The sequence below is a fragment of the Trachurus trachurus genome, assembly GCF_905171665.1.
Source record: "Trachurus trachurus genome assembly, chromosome: 16".
In the NCBI taxonomy this organism is placed as follows: domain Eukaryota; kingdom Metazoa; phylum Chordata; class Actinopteri; order Carangiformes; family Carangidae; genus Trachurus; species Trachurus trachurus.
Window position 1 is genome coordinate 25434684 of NC_139902.1, and position 20287 is coordinate 25454970.

At 42.9% G+C, this 20287-nt stretch overlaps 1 protein-coding gene across 1 annotated transcript in view; it reads left to right on the forward strand.

Annotated features, from left to right (window-relative positions):
• Positions 1 to 513: 513 nt before the first annotated feature.
• Positions 514 to 20287, forward strand: part of zfpm2a (zinc finger protein, FOG family member 2a) — a gene marked incomplete at its 3' end in the record, with an annotated part of 116862 nt that continues 97088 nt past the window's right edge. The window contains exon 1 of the mRNA XM_083990197.1: positions 514 to 568. Within this exon, the coding sequence (XP_083846323.1) occupies positions 529 to 568 (40 nt within the window). The 5' untranslated portion in view covers positions 514 to 528. The remainder of the gene's footprint in view (positions 569 to 20287) is intronic.

The following is a 20287-nucleotide window of genomic DNA, read 5'->3' on the forward strand; positions in this document are numbered from 1 at the left end:
TGAAGTTCACGAAGCCGCGCGGCTACGGTACCCGGGGAGGAACAAACGTTATCTTCAAACAAAAGCGCGAAACGCTTTCACCTCCCCAGTCAGTCCGTGCGGATCGCGTCGAAGTGCAGCCTCATCACGGAGAACGGTGCTGAGAAAGAGTGTGTGTGAGAGAGAGAGAGCGAGAGAGCGACAGAGAGAGGGAGCGAGAGAGAGAGAGAGAGAGCGACACACACACACAGAGAGAGGGTGTGTATGTGTGTGTGAGGGAGAAAGAGAGAGAGAGAGAGAGTGAGAGAGAGAGAGTGAAAGCCAGAGCCAGAGCCAGAGAGACGAGAAAGATAAAGGAAAGACAGACGGAACGATAGACTTGTGCGTAAAAAGTACTGGTGCCCCCTTCTTCCTCTTCTTCTTCTTCCTTTTTCTTTCTCAATTTCCATCAGACAAAAAAAGCCCCCCAAAATCGGCTGCTTGGATGAACCAAAACCTATCGATCTGTCAGTACTACACCTGGATTCACTGACCAGCCGCACAGCAGGCATGTCCCGAAGGAAGCAGAGCAACCCCAGGCAGATCAAACGTAAGTTTCTTTTTTTCTTTTTTTTGTGTGTGAATGTTGTCTCGCCGCTACACCGCGTTTCCAAGCTTATTAGAGTTTGCACAATATTGTAATGATAAGTGACCACAGTGAAGCCGATTCAGCAGCAGCGCTCAGCTCTCGCCACTCATGTGTTGCCTGTCACGGTCCACACGCTCCTCTCCGGTCTCCCTCCTGCACGTATTTAGTGTGTGTGAGCGTGTGTGTGAGTGTATGTGTGTGTGTGTGTGTGTGTGTGTTTTTTTGAAGATGTGATGTAGAATCCAAAATCCCACGGTGCTGCTGGCTGAAAAAGTTTCACCGTCGCTGCTGCTGCTGCTGCCAAGTTGTAGCGAAATGAAGTTATTTGCTTTTGCTTTGTGTGTTTGATGTGACGCTATTGTAGTTTCCATCCAAAATTGTGTATCTGTGCATCACTTTGTCTGAACGTGCAGACTCCTATCCTGCAAAAAAAAAAGAAAGAAAAAAGAAAGAAAGAAAGAAAACCAACAGCCTTTATTTGTGCCAATTGATCAGCGTTAATTATAAATCACAGGCCGGTAATTAAGAGTGAAGCTGCAGCACGAGGTTGGCTTTTAAAGGCCGACTTGTATTGCTGTTAAATGTTTTTATTTGTGACACACAGACACACGTGTCTCATACACACACACATACACACTCACACCAACTCCTTCACACACTCGTCATTTTCCCCATTTTCCCACACACACACACACTGTCTTGCAGGTGTACACAAATAGGCTATAGCTATGTACACACACTTTTACCAAACTTGACAGTGCAGCTTGTAAACAGTGGATTATAAATATTGATTGATAGTTGCACCTCGTGCTGTTGCAGGAAAACAGCAGAGGCAGTTGAAGCATCTTTTTTAATTTTAATTGACTTGAAGTGAAGCTTTGCTCTGGGGACCAGAGTTCACCTTCCCTCTCAGCTACACACTTTCCTCATATTTGCTTTTCAAATATAGATGAACATTTTAAACGACTTCCCCCCAGAAATAGAAATATAGAGCAGTGTTATTTGTTTTTAACGCAGGGTATTTTAATGAAGTGTAACCTGGTGGCCTGCATTTATTCAGAAGTGTGTCATATTCACATTTCTGCTGCATTTTTAGTCAAATTGAATATTTTTTAGAAAAAGGTTTTAACACAACTTTTAATATTTTTAATGCTTTTAACGTGCCTGTGCATCATTCATAAATATGTACACACACATACTCATGCACAAACACCCACACACACACATAAGCACATGGGCATAAACACACTCTCACATTACAAATACAGCTGATGTGTGTGTCGGTGTGTGTGTGTGGTGTGTGTTCTCCACTGTGTGCTGCTGTGGTTAGTTTGGGGTCAAAATATCAAATATCAAACCACATGCAGCAGTTTGTAGGACGTCACTGTCACACTGTTTATATGGGCTCCAAGACAATTCAGAACTAGGGCAAAACTTGAGTGTGTGTGTGTGTGTAAGTGTAGCTGTAGGCGTGTGTGTGTGCGTGTTTGCATATGTGTGTGTGTGAGCTCACATGCATGAATTCATGAGGCTGTGTTGGTATACAAGAGCTTTTTATTACATTTGTGTCAGACAGACTGAGTCACAGAGGAGACTTGGTGTCACCTGCTTTTATTTCCACGCAACTAGAACTGCTCACTTTTATTTACTTATTTCGCTTTACACATAAACTTTGAAATTTATGTCCTTAAAAAGTTTTTAAAGTTTTTAATGCACTGTTATTGTTTATAGTCTGGATTTTGTAATATTTTTTTTCTTTTTTTTGTAGACAAAGAAAATAAGATTTATCTTAATTTGTAATTCTGCATTGTTGATTTTGCTAATATGACAATTAATTAAAAATAATTAGCTTTTTGGGTTATTTTTTAAAACAACCTTTTTTGTCAAATTCAATCATAGTTTTTACTGGAAAACACATTGTTTTTAATATTTTATGGATAAATCCACATACTGTATTACCCATACAGTTCAGAGATGTTGGTACAGTACAGTTCTCTGGGAGAAGAGAAATTATTATTTTGAACAAACAACTTTTATGTTAAAAATGAGTTCATTTTTCTGTTTTTATTTCGCTGGCATCCACCGTAAACACCGCAACCGTTTCTAATCAACAAAGAAGCACGACACCACATGACGTGATAGGCCCACTCATCTTTGGACCAATCCCATCGTAGCATCCAAATTTTTGTTGTTGAGCAAAGGAACGTCGAACGTTCGTGGTAACGCTTTCGTCACTGTGACCCGGCCTTGTGTGAATTAGTATGTCATGTGTAAGATCTTGTTAATACTGAGCCGGTGTGCAGCCGTACTGTATAATCAAGCTCTAGTTAGAAACAGAAAGGTCACGGGAAGCCTAGATCCTCTCCTCTATACCCCGGGAACTCTGGGAAAAAAGGCCGAGGAGGCACACTGCACAGAAAGTCAGCACAGACAGTCATGCTAAAGGACAAAAAGGTTGTTGGGCGCAGCCCCCCTCCACCTCCCCCCACCCCTCCCCTGCATACATTGGGCCGTTATCTAAAATTGTGATTTATGCAGTATTTTAATATTTTGCTTATTCTTTCCCCTTGGGTGCTCTCTGAGCGGTGATAAAAAGGCGATGCTGAAAGAGCACCATTAATTTGCTCCGATGACTGGGGAGATAAGGCCAGATAATGGGAAAGATAAGCAGAGAAGATATACCATCAGAAACCCGATTATTACCATTAAAATTCCAGCCCAGCAATCTGCAGCTGGCTGATAATTCCTTCTCCGTTTCCACCACTTTGGATGATAAGGCAAAAAATAGTCACTCAGTGCTCCTTGATTAGGCTGCCTGGATATCCCGATAATACAGTGATAAATTATGTATTTTCCCCCCTTGTTTTTTTTCTGCGAAACGTTACATCTGATTTTTTTTATATATTTATATATAAATATATATTCCTGGGCCCCCCTCCTGTATCCCCCTCCCCTTGTTGCTTTTTCTAAGAAAGCGAAAAACCCCTATACACTTTTATTGTAATAAGAGTTTGATAGAAAGAGGAGATAGTGGTGGAGGTGTTTTGTGTGGGAGCACATATCAATGTTATCAGCTCATCTCCCAGGGCCAGCTGCTAGCTGCTGTTGTTTTTAGCCTTATCACCCCGTGCCAATATGCCAATAAATTGCCCAGATTGTTAGCTGTTCCAAGGCAGGTCAGTAGAATTTGACAGGAATGATGAAAATATCGCTGATGCTCTGCGGATTGCGATTAGCTGCTGTAATATGATGTGTGAATTCCACCAAGCTCCCTCTATCCTCTCCTCTCCCTCCCTCCTCTCCTCCCTGTCCTCCTCCTCCTCCTCCTCCTCCCCCCGTCCCCCCAACCTCCCTCCACACACACACACACACACACACACCCCCCCCCCCCCCCCCCCCTCCTTCGTCTCTCCCCGACTGCTGGTGGTGTCCATACCTCTATTCGTACTGAGAGGAGAACATTTTGATGCTTAATAGGAAGGAAAGATATGAACAGGCTGAATTGAAACCAGGACCCTCAGAGTAATTTTTCTGTAAAATTGCCCCCCAAAGTTTCACGGCGTAAAGGGGAATCTGGATGATGTAGGGAGCGTGCCTCCACCAGTGTTTATGGGAACATATTGAAGCGGCCCTCAGAGGCCATGTGCGGACATCTAATGTCAAATGTGCTTATTAAACTGACTTAGTGTTCTCCCCCCTTTACTGTTGTCTTCACCATATGGACCGTCTGAGAATTCATGTTGCTTCCCTTGGCTCTTTCACTCGACTCTGTCCAACCAGAATCAAGCACCATACTGTAGTGATTATACTGCTCTTTTACTGTAAGTTTGTGTATAGCACCCGAGCGGCAAGTGCTCAAGTCCCCACAGCTCACCACTGTGTCACACTGTCAAAATACCTAATCTGTGATAGCGATTGTGATCTCACATCTGTAAAGCTGGTCCACTGCGGTGTACAGTTATTTTTCTTTTTTTTCTTATATTTAATTCTCACCTATAATACCATGTGGAAGCAGCTGGAACAGGGGCCAGGGATGTTGTGGTAAATATTGCTTTTCCCCCATCCCATTTCCGTAGATGCATTGTCTCACTGATATATTTCATATTATGGCCTTTGAGGAATATGATGCAGGAGAAAAAAACATTTAATGCAGCGGCCTGGGTGTTATTTGGTTGTAATTGTTTCCTGCAACAGAATGCACTGACCTTTACGTTAGCTTAAATCCAATGCATTGTGCATACAAACCTTGGATTATAATGATAATAATAATAATAATAATTCCTGAACTAGTCAGTTTGGAGCTGAACTACAGCCAAGCAAGCCTCTGTGCTCGAGCTAAAAATCTGCTTTTTATCGTAGCAACCATTTTTTCCATCTCTGCTCTACAGTTAATCTCTCCAACTCCTTAGCATAAGGCCACTTTATGTAACGTCAGAACACTGTTTATCATATCAGGTGACATTTCTATCTTTGAGGGGCATTTATCAGAGGCAGATTACAGTAGTAAGGGATAAGGGGAGTGTTTACTGAATTGACTGCCAAAACCCTGTATCTGAATTTGTCTGTATGTTTGCTTGTGTATACATTTGTGCATGTACAGTTTGTGCGATGAGCATGTGGCTATGTGTTTTAGCAGAGGGATCAGAGCTGTTAGTTTGACGTTTTCTTTTTTTTTTTTGGTTGTTGTTGCTGTGTTTTTTTCTCAGGGAGCAGACTCCTCATCCATATTTCCTACAACTTAGCTCAGCTCTGCTTCTTCTCTCGCATATGGAAAGAAAGAGTGCTGATGCTGGGGGAAGTCGTATACACTTGCGTTTCACCCTTGGCCCGCAAACGATGGCAGTCAGATGTTTTGGGGGTGTAAAATCAAAAAAAAGTGTTTGCATGCCAGCCTCCCTGTATATTTAAGGGTCTCTCTTTCATTGGGTGACAATCACGCCGTGTCTCTTGTGTTTCTCTTGTTGATTTCTGTCAGAAGAAGAATGGTTGTTGAATGCCAACTTTCCCTCAAACATCTGTTCCCTGCCAATAACAGCTTGTGCCGTTGCCTCGTCTTAGCTGAAGGATCCCCAATTGCCTCCTCACTTTTGACACAAAACAACAATGCAGATGAATGTCATCTCCTTGTAATGTTTTTTCCTGTTGTGTGTCTAAAGTAAAATGTTTTTTTTTTCCTTCCGTATAATGAAAGGCTTTGTGCTCGTGTAGTGCAGCTATTACTTGCTTATATCACAGGCTTTTTTCTCTGCTATAGGGAGAGGAATGTATGGCAGCTGCTGTTTTCCTTTGTTGAAAAACTGTGCTGTGTGATGTGTGTGATGAGCTGGGGTTGGCAGTGGATGGACTGACGGTGCCTAATCCTGCCCTCTCTGTCGCTGCAGCTCGCAGTGCCTGGACAGCAGTGTGAAATGTGGGCAGGGTGGCTGCAAAGGTGGAGGTCACTTCCTCACGCAGCTTCCTCTTTATCTTCCTCTTTCCTGAATTCCACTGCTATTATTCCAATAACCGCTGGTTCAAGCTGTCAGCATTGTGTTTTCATTCAGGCTGTGTAACTGTTGTCAGTGTGAACAAAATGTTAATTTTAGAAATATGTGCGGATCAAAAACAAATTGTGCTCTGAGCTGCTGACTGTGTTCATGTGTATTTTTTTATTTATTTATTTTCTGTCCCCAGCCATATTCCTCTCTGTTTAGTTAGATTTTATATCAATGATGCCCACTGAGCCCCCGGGTAACAATTGACTTTCAGTCTGCTTTAAGTTAATAGCCTTGTCTCTTGCTTGTAGGGATCAATATCGGTATTAATTAATCACCATTATCAAGAGCAGGATCTAGTTCCATTTGTTGTTACATCAGCAAAATATCAATAGAGAAAGTGGACTCCCTGATCGTCATGGCAACTTCATCTCTTAGGTCAAAGAGAGTTTATCTTATCTTGCTGCTGAGAGTGGCAAACTGCTTAGGAATCTAGTTTAGACTCAAAGATCATCGATTTAAGCCTTTTTTCACCCCCACCTTGTTGTTTCAGGAGCGAGGGGGTGAAGAAGAAAAAAAAAAACAGAGAAAGGCAAGCATTCTAATCACAACAGAGATGTAAGATTTAAATATTGATGTCCAAAGGCCATTACAGCAAAGAGGGCCTCTGGTCTCGCTGTTGTTCAAGTACGTCCTTTTAAGACCCAGACAAAGCTTTGATTATCAGAGGTGTCACCGTGGAGTATGTCTGTATAGCTGACAATGTGGGACTGCAGGGGAGATCAGTTTCCTGCAGCCACCATCGCAGAATGTTAACAGAGCACACACTCCACATCCTGGTATTTCTCAAGGCCTCAGCCACAATATGTCCTCAAACTTAGTGTTTATGGAGCTCTTTATATGCTGTGATTACGCAAAGTTCTGCAGGGCTGAAATGACCGGTCCACTATGGGTCGATCAGTCAATCAACAGAAAGTTCATTGGTAATGTATCCGCAATACATTTTTTAAGTAAGTTTTCCAAGTGTTTACAGTTTCGTCTGTGATCGCAAACTGGGTTTATTTTAGATTTTTTTGCACTCTTGATTTGACAAAATCCAACAAATCAGTTTGGATTAGTGATCGTCATAAATTACTTTAGATATGGATTTATGTAGATTATTGATAACGCTGAAACCCATTGATAAAGTCGAAGTAGAAACACCACAATATTCCGTGACGTAAAAGTAAAGTAAAAGTCCTGCATTCAGAATATTGCAGAAGTAAAAGAGTAAGGAATGCTCCAACATGATTATCGTACATTATTTATTAGTTCAGCTGATCCATGCTCATTCATCCAAGTAGCATTTTACTGTTGTAGTTGGTCAAAGTGGTGATACTGTATTAGTGCATATGCTATTTAGAATATAAAACAATTTTAAGATATTTTCTGCATAAAATATCAATACGGAAATATTTACAGCTTTATAGAGCAGTAAACAGTGCAGTATTTCAGTCTGTAAAAGTATCAGTGAACTAAGTTCACTACTGGAGTAAATGTGTGTGTGTGTGTGTGTGTGTGTGTGTGTGTGTGTGCGTGTGAGTGTGTGTGTGTGTGTGTGTGTGTTTTTGGAATTTCTTTTCTTTCTGCTTCACCAGTGTGCTGTTTTTGGGGTGGTATTTTTTTCTAGTGCATTGTGCGGTGCAATTAGGAATTTGTCTAATGAGTGGTCACTTTGTGTGTGTATTGTGCAGAGCAGAGGGTGGAGTAGTCGGTTCTCATGGGAACTTGGGTTCTAGTTTGAGCTGTTTGGGCAGTGGCAGGCCTGGGTGCTTGGATGTACCTCATCATGCTGCAGAATGCTCCTCAGGGTTGGAGCAGAGAGCAGGGGCACTGCCTGCTTTTTTTTTTTTTTCTTCCTCTTTTTGCCTCCGGGACACAATTGCCTCATTTAACATTCTCTATTTGGCCCCTGCCAAGAGGGGAAATAGCCAGGGTGAGTAAGAGAGGCCGCCACACATCATGAATTCTTCTTTCATTTAACTTGCACAGTCCCTTTTCACCTTGGTGATGCACATGGATCAGGAATGAAGATATTGCTCAATTAAGGGGATTTCTGAGGTTGCTCCTGAGGTATTGCAGTTATTTTTGTGCCATGCCGAGGTTTTGATGTTTCATGGATATGGATATTGGGTTCATCACATTTGTGTGATGATTTGACATTTCCATAGCACTAGAAGAGAAACAGCTCCGTGCCTGCATTAGGAACTGTATTCAGGAAATAAAAGTCCAGGGATGGAAATGTGTCAGTCTCCCACTGCAGAGACACAAATAACTTTTATTTCTGTACGATTCTTTTTGTTTATTTCAATTTAATTAGCCACAGTTAATCAAAACATTTTCATGGAATATGTCAAATTTGATATTAGGGTTTTGACTGAATCTTGGATGAGAGGAAGGAAAGGGACTCCTTGGAAATATGACTCACAATGTGCAGCAGGGATCGTCATGTTGTCAGGAATATACAGTAGAATTATTGGCCAAGCCTGGAGTTCGACTTCACCCACATAATGTAAAGACTGTTTCAGTAATTACAAAAATAAATACATGAGATGGAGATTTTTTTTTCTTTTCTTGAAAAGGGGAATATTGTGGCGAGCACCATTTCCAGAGCGGGAAAGAAGCTGGCACACCAGAAAAAATGACACCCTAATAGCTGCTCAGTCTAAATCTCTGGCTTGGCAGGAATTACTGAGGATGTGTTTGTTGAGGGGGGGGGGGGTCTGGGAGGGAGGGGGGGCAGAGCGATGCACAACTTTGCATCGGGATGAAATGCACCAGGCTGTATAGTTAAGGAATAGGTGGCAACAGAGGATTAAGTAACAAGCTTTTCAGTTCAATTTGTACATCAGCATTTTCCAGCAGACAAATGGCACAAAACACACAGCATCTTAAGGGTTCAGTGGAAAATCACTAATGACAAAGCTTTGTAAATAGATAAACAATTTATGTCAAATATGCTGAAAATATAAAACAAACTTCAAAACATGTTAATACTTTAAAGAGGCTGTGTTTTGATTTGCACCATTGCAAAGCTGGTAAAGCTGTTGACAGCACAGCTTACACATCATGTGATCAGAGGCCATATCTGCCTGCACGCGATTAGCAAGGGAGCACTGCTACAGAAATAGCCACAATGGAAGCTGCACTCCTGTTGGAGCAGGTTGATGATGATCGATGATATTCAAGTAAATTATGCAAATCAGATTAGACGGCGTGCGTGTGTGTGTGTGTGAGTGTATGAGCCATATCGGAGGGTGACGTAAGGAGTGACGTGCTGCAAAGTCCACGTCTCCTGCTTCTTATTATCCCGCAGCAGGCTGTGTGAAGTGACAGAGTAAACATCCAGAGAGAAATGCAGCCACCATTATTTCAGAATCAGCCAATTTTCTCTCTCTGTGTATTTCAGAGAATGCTTATCTAGTAATTACTAAAAACTGTTGACATTGAGCAAGTGCTGTAGCCAACTAAAATGCCTTTTTGTCTTATGATATCAGATTGGATTTTTATCGCAGGTTCACGCAGTCATGCATTCCTGAAAACCAAAGATATCTCCCTCAAACTCCTCAGCTCCAGCATGAGTGTGGAATTAAGAGGCTCATGTTGAAAAACTACAATCATTACCTCCTGCATTCATTTCTGTGGTGAAATACTGATAATATGTTGTTTTGTTTTTTTCTCTCCTTTTGCCTCTGGTTCAGTCTGGGATGCGTCTGTGAATCCCTGAGACATACATTTGACCATAATCAAGTTTTTTTTAAGCTTCAGAAACAGGATAACAACTGGGTCAGATGATAAGCCTGGGCAAAACAGGGAAAAAAAAGCCTCCTCTGATAGACGAGGAGAAAAATCTGATTGATTGATGTCTGCTGGCTTTGCCACCATCACAAGCCAGTTGACAGTTAGTTTGGGATCAGATGATTTCACTCTTAAAGATTGGGGTTGAGGGGAAGCTAGGCAAATATGAAGGACACAAAGGTCAATGGCTTCTCTCCTCCTCTCTGTATCTATCTCTCCCTCGCAATAGCTTGCTTTGACAAACTGTAATATGTTGCTAAGCTTTGTGGCAGCAGGACACATGGTCATAGTTTGTACAGTAATATCCTATTGCAGTAATCTCACAAGGAATGATTGAAAGTGCTGGAGGAATCTGGTACGAGCGGAGAGCCGTTGACATCATCAACTGCTGTGGACTGGCAGATGTCTCCTGACTTGTTTGAACTGAATTTTCCCATGGGATTGAATAAGTTAAACAACAGCTTTGACTCGCAGTGAATCTGTTATTGTAAGAAGGATCTGATAAGACGGCACTATATTATGAGTTTGTGTAGCAAAGAGGCCAAAAATGGAATCTCCACGGCGAGTGTCTCTCTGTGGTTTCGGAAAAAAAAAAAAAGGCGAACATGGAACTGTGACAAAGGATGATTGGATGCATATTGTAAATAAACACCCAAGTCTTTCACCATTTGCCTCTCGCTCGCTCCGTCGCTCCATAAAGATGTTCCATGCAACGTTTTTATCTGTTTGCGCACGCTTTAGATCATGTATCACTGAGATGGAGTGATAAGGCCTGTTCTGGGTTTGACCCTGTGTGGCACAATAACAGTAACACTTGGATTAGGTTTCACCAAAACAAACGCTTGGGTGATTTTATTTTCTGTCAGTACCCGCCATAATATTGCCAATGTTCCTTAAGCCATTGTTACAGTGCTGAAATTTAATAAGACAGGCCTTGGGCGCCCATAGTGATAATATTAAATAGAAGGCCTTGGTTCCTGTGAGGGTCCATCTCTAATAGACATAACAGACATGTCCATTAGCTTTGTATGGGGCTGCTTTCAAGATCAAGGTCTCACTTGTAATGAAGTGGCTATGCAAATGCAAGTCAAATTCTACTATTGTGAATCACTTGTTTTAATCAAGTTTTCATTGAAAGAAATGTAGCCTCCATTCAGAGCCACTAACCAAACAATAAAAAAGGATAATCCGAAGACAATTCCCATCCAAATGAAACCGGACATCATTTAGGGGAAGAGACAACAACTCTTTGTTTGTTTGAAGTGGTTGATATGACAACCTTCTTGTCAAAGACTCAGGGCGAATAAAAGGGATTTGTAATTACCATAATTATCTCTTATATGTTTTCACCTAATGATGTCCATTAAAATGCCTGAGGCTTCATTTAGAAGACTGCCTCGCTGTAGGTTGGCATAGACTCATAATACAGCATGTTACATTACACAGTGCACAAGTAATGAACTTCTTTCATCAAAGATGTTTATCGTGCAAGTGCTTCTGGGGGGAAAAGCCAATATACTTCAGCTTTTTGTTACAGTTGGATTATAACAATTCTCATAGTTCCCACTTATCTTGCAAATTTTCTCCACATGTGATATCAACTCAATTGGCCTCATGTCTAAACAGGATGGCTCTCTAATCTAGACCGCTGTTCGTTTCATGTAAAACATCCCATTTTGTGGCTTAGGCTGGTGGCTGTCTTATCGTTACATAATTCACTGCCCTTTCCGTGATTTTCTTTGTGGCAATTTATTTAAATTCCCCCATGTTTATATATTTCCTTTCTCCTTTCATTCAAAATGATTGCCTTTCATAAGTTCAAAGACTCATCTTCAAGACTTTTGGTAACTTTATAGATAGGAATTCACAGTAGGGAGAAAGAAAAAGAAAAAGGAAAAAAAAAAGCTATTTTGTTGTAGAGCAGAAGACGAGGGAGTGTTAGTGCATGTCCATCTGTGTCTCGAGGCCGAATCCAGAGGTTGAACTAACTCTGATCAGAGGTGCAGATATAGTACTCTAACAGTCCACACCTCAGCAGGTACAGCGTTTGAGAGATCATGCCTGAATACATCATGTGTGCTGTTCTGCTCCTGTGCTAAGGCCCCTCGGTCCTGTATGTGGCTCCGCTCCTGTGGTTGCTTTGGTCTTTGTCCGCCACCTATCAGCATATCAGCAGTGTCTCTGAAGCCCAGTTGTATAATGCACCATTTATGGCTTTGTGGAGGGAGATGGTGGTCGGGCGGCGGAATAGCTCCGGGCCTTCCCCTCAGTGAGTGGATTAACGGCGGCCTGCTTTAGCGCACTCTACCGCGGTGTGAAATCGGCCCCGCTTCGGCGCCGGCGATGAGGCTCTCTCTCTCCCTCTCCCTCCCTTCCTTCTTCTCTCCCTCTCTCTCTCTCTTTCCTCCCTCTCTCTGTTTCCTCACCTCCATGCAAAGCCTCTCCCAGCCATCTGTGAAATGTGGAAACTCTGTGTCTAAGTTGAGTTCAGATCCCATCCCCTCCGTCAAGCTGAGGCCAGCAAGCGAATGGGCAGGCAGTCGGCGGAGAGAGGGTTTGCAGGGGAGGAGAGAGAGAGGAGGAGGAGGAGGAGGAGGAGGAGGAGGGTGGTAGTGGTGGTGATGGTGGTGATGGTGGTGGTGGTGGTGGGGACCAGCTCACTGATGTCGTGCCGCGTGTGCAGGAACCCTGCCTGTTCTCCGCGGGCGAGTTGGAGGAGGGTCCAGGCCTGGGTGCCGGCCGAGAGATCTCTGGTTCCTGCTTGCAGGTCCAAATCCCCCCTCTGTGTGTGTCTGTGTGGAGGCGAGGCGGTGGCACAGCTCCCCTGAGCCCCTGCCCAGTCCTTTGAAGATAAGATGGTGATACAGAGTCCCTTTCGGTACGTCGCTAACCGATGGTCTTTGTGTGACACACATGCCTCTCTCTATTGGAGCCCGCAGCTAAAACACCTATGGTCTTTACTGAAACGAATCGGCTGTATGGCCTCGGGTCAAATTAGATTATGAATGGGTGACAAAATCCTAGATCATATGTTTAGGATATTTCTTTTTTTTTTTCTTTTTTTTTTCACCATTTCATGCTGATACCGAGGAGTTCTGCTGTGGCTGATATTGTATTTCTATTTGATTTCCCTCCACTGAGAAGAATCACTTCCATGAATCCCCCCCCTCCACCACCACCACCACCCACCCCTTCATACACTCGCTGCTGACTTAATTTTTTCAGTTTTCCATGGCAACGAGTTGTCATCTTAACTCTGCTGATTTCTCTGCTATCTGCTCTGTATTGCTCTTGATCATGACAGTTTTTTAAACATGTTTCTCCTCTGCATTTATAACCTGATTTTGTGGCACTCGCAGGCCAATTCTACCACTTCTGGCTCTCCACAGCAGCTTTTCACGAGAGCGGCCATCATAATCAGGCTTTTGAATTATGAACTCAATATTCCCTTTACTTTTTTTTTCTCTCTCTATCCTGTGGCTTTGGGGTTCAGATCTGTGCATAATGTCTTGTGATTGCATGGCATTATGGTGGTTTGGAAAGCCCGGTCGAGGTCCAGCCACGCATCATCTTTCCATAGACAATGTGAATCTCTGTGTCTCTCTGAGCTCATCAGGGATGGGGCGTTGATTGCTTTTTGATACCCCTCCAACATGGATGAGGTCCTGCATACATCAGCTAATTAGAATGTACTTACACTGTGTGTGTTTGTGTGTGACAGACCCCACACTTCTCATCAGATCCTCAGCCCAAGTGCTCTAACCACACTCACTAAAGGCTTTATCAAATTCCCGACAAGGAAAGAAAAGCTATACAGTGCAGGGGCTGGGGCTTTGGCTCGGAGCGGGTGGGTGGGTGGGGGCCGTGTGTGAGTGTGTGTATCTGTGTGTGTGTGTGTGTATATGTGGGATTTGATGTCAGGGGAAAATAAAACACAGAAAACAAAAAAGGGAATATATAATGACAGGAGTTATTTCAGTCTGCGAGTGTAACATTTAACTCTGAAACCCACTTTATATACAACACATATCTATTGACAGCTGCAGTATGAAAAGATGACTTTGTTTCAGAAAACACCAGCTAGCTGCTGCTCCAAACCACATGCAGTAAAGTTTAGCACAGTGGCAGCGCTGGTGTTTGCTTCATCCCGGTCTAGTTAGTGACCCTTTGCTTTGCTCAGAGCTGTGAATGGATGGTGCAGCAGCAGCAGCAGCAGTGGTGCTGGAGGTGGTGGGGAGGGAAGTTGCAGCAGCTAATTAGGCAGCACAAATGAGTGAGTGATATCATCCCGTCCACCTTGATGATATTACGGTGGTGGAGCATCACATCAGAGAAGGGAACCTGCTGGAGGAAAGTTTTACCGTTGCTTCGCTGACTTTTTACCCGATTGCTGGGCATTTCAGCGAGGCCATATTAGTCAGGCACACACAGCAGTTTCTCTCTCTCTCTGCCTCACACACACACACATATACACTCCAGCAAGGCTCACCAAACCTAGCCCATGCTATGATCTGTGCAAGGTGCTGGGGCGTCTCTCTATATTTCACAAAGGCATCCTATTACACCCCCATGGCTTGTGGGGAACAGTGCACTGTGGTCTAGTCCCCGAGCAGCAGAGAATAAAGTGTAAGACATGGCACTGGAACAGAAATCTAACTGCTGTTTCCTCAGGTACTAATCTTGACTTGGATCTTAATTCCAATAAAGTGTTATTTTTTTTCACAGCGTAAGCCAGATCCAAAGCAAGAACACTCCACTCTGTATTTCTGCAGTCATACTTTATTGAATATCATTTCAGATAAGCGGTGTAATCCTTTGGGGGCGAAGTGATGTATATTGACCAGCTCAATGATAGCGACACAGTGCATGTCTCTGATCTGGAAGTGGTAAATAACGATTTGTGTCACCGCCTCAATCAAAACGGCGTGGAATATTGAAAAACGTCCTCATTGTTGTCGGTCGGAAACTTTGTCTGAATATTTAAAATGTGGCTGTCAGAGGCGGGGAGAGGTTGCAGGTAGATGTTTGGGTTGTGCAAAGCAAACAAAGTGGCTGGTGGAACGCCAAACACGCCAGCGGCTCAATGAATTTTTCCAGTCAATAAGTTCATCGCTTATTCAATCAGATCAGCTAAAACAATACAAGATGAGCCATCGGCCTGACACGGTGTGTTCAGTCATGTTCATCTGAAGCTATAAGTGTCATGTTTATGCAGGACTCCATCAGTCACTGTACGCAATGAGATTTAGAAGCAACGATACAGCAAAGCAAATATGCTCCATTACAAGTAAATACAAATAATGTATTCAGTAAATATAGTTATGGTTTACTCATATATCATAAATTGAATTTTATTCTTCCGAGACTATTTATTGATGCATTTAGATGTTTTTTTAGGTTAAATATAGTGTTCAAAGAAAGAATTTGTGTAAATATTTTTAGACAGATATTCAAATGTACAAAATCCACAAACTACTGTCACATAAATTATTAGTTTTGGCTGCAAAAACACCCGTACCGTGTAGAAAGCTATTGTCTGTCACCTCCTCTCTAAACAGAGTGCTGTGGAGTTCAAGCAGTGAGCCGGGTCAGTCAGGTCACTGCGACACTGTTACAGACTCACCTCTCACAGTGAATGGGTTTCTTCCATCAGTAGAGAGCAGCCCTCTCTGCTCCCACATGCTTCATTTCATCAGGGTTTCTTTTATCTTGACCGGCCAGGCCCATGACCCCGAGCACTGATAGTCCAATAAGACTGCAAAGAGAGCATCACCGGGTCACTGTGGAGACTGAAACTGAACTTAACTGGGTTAAGTTTGCCTCTGCCATTAAGTTTGTGTGTGTGTTTGTGTTTGCACATGTGTGCACGCGTTCATTGATTTCGCCGACCTGCACGTGTGTCTCGCCGAACTGTTTGAGCGAAAAAGTTCAGTCTGGGAACTTCAAAGAGAGTTTACTGGTCTGGCACATGAATGGTGACAGATTTAGCATGAAATACGTATCATGAACTAAATGCAAATTCATCTTTGAAGCATTTAAAAAGAAATATAGAATGTGCCAAAACCCGCTGTAGAGCTAACACATCTAATTCTTAAAACACAGGAAAGAAAGGACTGGCCATTATGCTCAGAACTGTTCAATTTCATGAGCCTGCAGAGGGTGCCATGTTTACTTTGCTTTGCATAGACGAAGAGAAACGCTCTGGGTTTCCTGTAAAGACAAACATGAAAGGAATCACCGAGAGTTCTTTAGGCCCTTTCTCTCGTGTTGTGTGTAATGCGGCTTCTTTACTGCCTAGGTAGTCTCTGCCACCTGACAGCCGTTTGAAGTCAGCAGAAGTCGACAATATTTGCTTTTCAGCAATTCTCGCCCACTGTGTCTCTCTGCTGCGTTTGAAAGTGTGACCAGTGTGGAGTCTATCAGTTCACTCCTGGGAAGGAATGGGCTCAAATTGGGCGCTTGGTCGTTTTTTTTTTTTGTCTGTGGATTAACAATGAGGTGTTCACATGTGAGGGGTTGGCGTCCATTGTTGTGGTGGTGGGGGGGGGGACGTGACCGACGGCTCCAGGTGGAGGAGAGGGAGCAGGAGGCGAGGCGGTGGTGGTGGTGGTGGTGGTGGTGGTGGGGGGGAGTTGGACAGAGAAGAGCGGAGGGTGCAGGAAGCCAGATTGGGCCATTAGGGAGTGGCAGATCAGCCTCGGCTCGGACCTGCTGGGGTGCGATCTCACCAAAGCATCAAGAGTGGGCCAATCTCAGTCAACCCCCCCCCCCCCAACCCTGAAAAAGTGACAGAGGGTGAAGGAGAGAGGGAGAGCTTTGGAAAAAAGAGGAAAAAGAAACCAGCGCCAGACACCAGGCACCCAAATTCACTAAACTGAAATTTAATTTACCTCATTAGTTACCCCTTAATTTCATGTCTTTATTAAAGAGTGTGGGATAATTGTTCTATGCAAGTTCCTTTGTAAGGAATATAAAATGACATTTTTAGTTAAAATATAAAAGACCTTGTTTTGAGTCATCAAAGTTCATTATTTCATTATAAGAGGAAAATCTGACCAAAGGAAAAACTCCACATGACTAAGAGTCTGTCCGAACATTCGGTGCCAACTTTCGATGCTTGGTGCTATGGAAATGTTTCAGTCGGTGCTCAAACGTACAAGATTCAAAGCTCAGCTCATACGTTTCAATCTACCCGTCTAATCCTCCCATCCCGTGCTCCCTCTTCTCTGTAGTACCTTCTTTGCCTTGTGACATACAAGATTCCTGCCGTTAACCCGCTGTATTAAGAGATGCAACTCAGCCCTTCCCCACTACACTGTACTGTATGTTTTCCTACTCGAGTGAGCACATCTTTGTGGATTTGAGGCATGGAATGCTAATTCAAATGGCATTATCCAGTGGGTGTGTATGAAAGCTGCTCCTTTTCTCTGGTGGAGGTGCATGTGGGTGGGTTAGAGGGGAGGCTGGGAGGCTGCTGAGACCTCGGCGTTATCAGCACCAGATGCAGGTTGACTTCAGACTTTCAATGGAAGGTAAAGAGAGAGAAGGGGGAAATTAATGAGAGCCATAAAGCCAGCAGGATAAATAATTAGCCAACTGGTCCTCAGATCCGTCCCTTCATTTGCAGCGAGAAATAAATTCTACCTGCAAAGTTTGTTTGTCAAAACTGCGAGCAGACGCTTTTGGCTCTTTTTTTTTCTTTTTCTTTTTTTTTGGTTTTGATTGCGTACATGTGTGCATTTTTAAGATTTGTTTGTTGCTGGGTTTTTATTTCTGCTGTGCTGTCTCTCCTTCATTTGTCATCTATATACGAGGTGCAGGTTTCTCTCTGTCCTGCCACCAATAATTGGCCGGACCAGTGCTTCCTTCAAATGTGTTGCAGCACAGGCAGACAGAGAGAGACAATTCAGCTATCACAACAGCCTCCATAAATCATCTGGATGAGAGGGTGTCATATTTGTGTCCACATTTTTGTTTTGAATAATCAGAAGGACATAATGTTGCTTGTTTACTCGTGGCTGATGTTCCCCAGTTGAGCTACAGTCGTTGTGTAAAAGGTATTTGCTCTGCACAGATACACAACCAGACCTTTTCTCAAACTGCGTTTAACGTGTGTTCGACAAGTGATGCCATTTCACCGCGCTGATTGCTACTTTGCCGTGCCCTCGTCAGGATCAAAGCTAATTTTTGCTGCATTAGAGGACACTTTGTGCCAGTGTACTGTGTGTTGATCTGGAGTGTTTACATGCGGTTCACTCCCTGAGGATTTTGTATTATTGTTGTCACACTATATGGAGCACAGCCACTTGTATTGTTCTAATACACCACCGGTAGATTTGAAAAGAGCTGAGCAATCACTGAAAGACTTACATTATCCTCCAGTCTTTGATCGCTATTCATGTGTCTGCGCTAAGTAATCTTCCCCTCTAATCTCATTCACAGATATAAATAAACAAGTAATGCTCCAAATGAGAGAGAGAGCACATGAGTGAACATCCAGAGGATTATGGTAATTTGTGGATAAATGGAAGTGTTTAAAATGTGACTTTTTATTAAGAAAGTTACCAAAAGAAATCGGTTTTTCACTCCATGAACCTGGAGGAATTTATCAGCAAATTGTACTTCATTCAAATATTCTGCATGAGTAAGTGATGAAGTGATGAACTTTTAATGTTTTGGCTTATTTAGACTCCAAATATTGTATCTCGCTGTTACTGAATTTGTTGCTCAAGAAGGTGTCGCTCCATAAGAGCCAGAATAATTTAGATGATGCAGATAGTGAAGTATTTTCTCACTTCTGATTGAATAAATTATGCATAAATAAAAGCTCAAAATACTAAATAACATCCAACTCAAGGTGGCCATATTGCTGATTGATTTTTAGGACATTGCTCTTTTTTCTAATCTCTTCCAACTTGACATTTGGAAAGTCAGAAATCAATTATGTCTTCTTCCCAAATGAAAGGCGGAAAAAACTAGTATATGACTTTAAAGTCAGACTAGCTCGCCTTTGACACGGCACATTACAAAGGGAAAGGAAAATCACACTGCATACCTGATCCGTTAAGAAAAAAAAAAAAAAAAAAAAAGCCTTTGAAATGGATTGCTGGGTGGGATCCAGTCTGGCACAAGTCATGGCATTGATGGCACAGCCCCTGGGCGCAGGGATACTTGGCCTGGACAAGATGGTTGCTGGGCCCGTATCAGTGGGCACTGGCCCATCCTCTGGGAGCTCCTAAGCCATGCCGTCTGAAGAAGAACTGATGGGGTTGGCAGCACATATGGGCATGCCACGGGTTTTATTTCAGTCAAAAACAGCCCCGATGTTATCGCCCTCAGTCACCAGCACAGCAGCATCACTGAGGCTGACCGAGATGATTGGGCTTCACACGTAGAAAATAAAACCCTGCAAATTAACTTCAAAACAAAGCCTTTCTTTTGTTCCATCAGCTTTTTTTTTTTTTTTCTTTTTTATACAGCGTATATACATCCCAGGTGCTCGAATCTAATTGCTCACCACTATTTCTATCTTCCATATTGTGTTCAGATGACAATTTGTTCCAGCTAATTGGAAATTTTGCGTCGGCCTTCCCTGCACAGAACATCAGCCTATCACAAATGACATTGATATGTTGAAGCGTGGTTTCTGCTATATAGCCCCACTGTTACTCAAGCCAAAACAGGAAGTTGACAGCCTCAACAGTTTTCAGAAATAGTTAGTTGATAACCATCCACGGGGTAATGAAACTTCCACCTTTGATGAGAAGTTGAAAAGAGAGTGTTTCACTGTTGGCTTGGCAGAACATTAGACATGGCTGCAGGCAGGCAGGGGCAGGCGAGGGATCGAGCTGTTTTAATAGGGCTCATCCAGAGGTGACGAGAGCACTGCATGCACTGAACTGGAGGTGTGAGCCGGGGCTGCCAGTACATATCTTTTGTCTTTCATTATCTTTATTTCCTTATTATTTTAAATGGCCAGTATGTGTGCATGTGTGTGTGTGTGTGTATGTATGTGTGTGTGTGTTTTTTTTTTCTTCACTAGAAGCTTTTTTGATATCCATTTAGATTGGAGCTTCATTAAAAAACCTCAGACAATGGAGTGACTTCTAATTAAGAAGCGCCGCATCTGGCCCCTGGCACCCTATCCCGTTGTTCCATCTATTTTGCTGGGGAGAATTCATTTGTTTCTTAATTAAGAAAAACACCAATAGCGTGAAAAATCTGCTTATGGTACCTGAATCCTAATTAGTTAAATAGTGAGGGGAAGGGGAAAACACATTCCAGTAGCCCTAGAAATGAACTCAGAGCTGATAAAAATGAACTAACTAGCCTTGCATAAATCGAAGCTGGGGAGAAAGTGTACCATCAT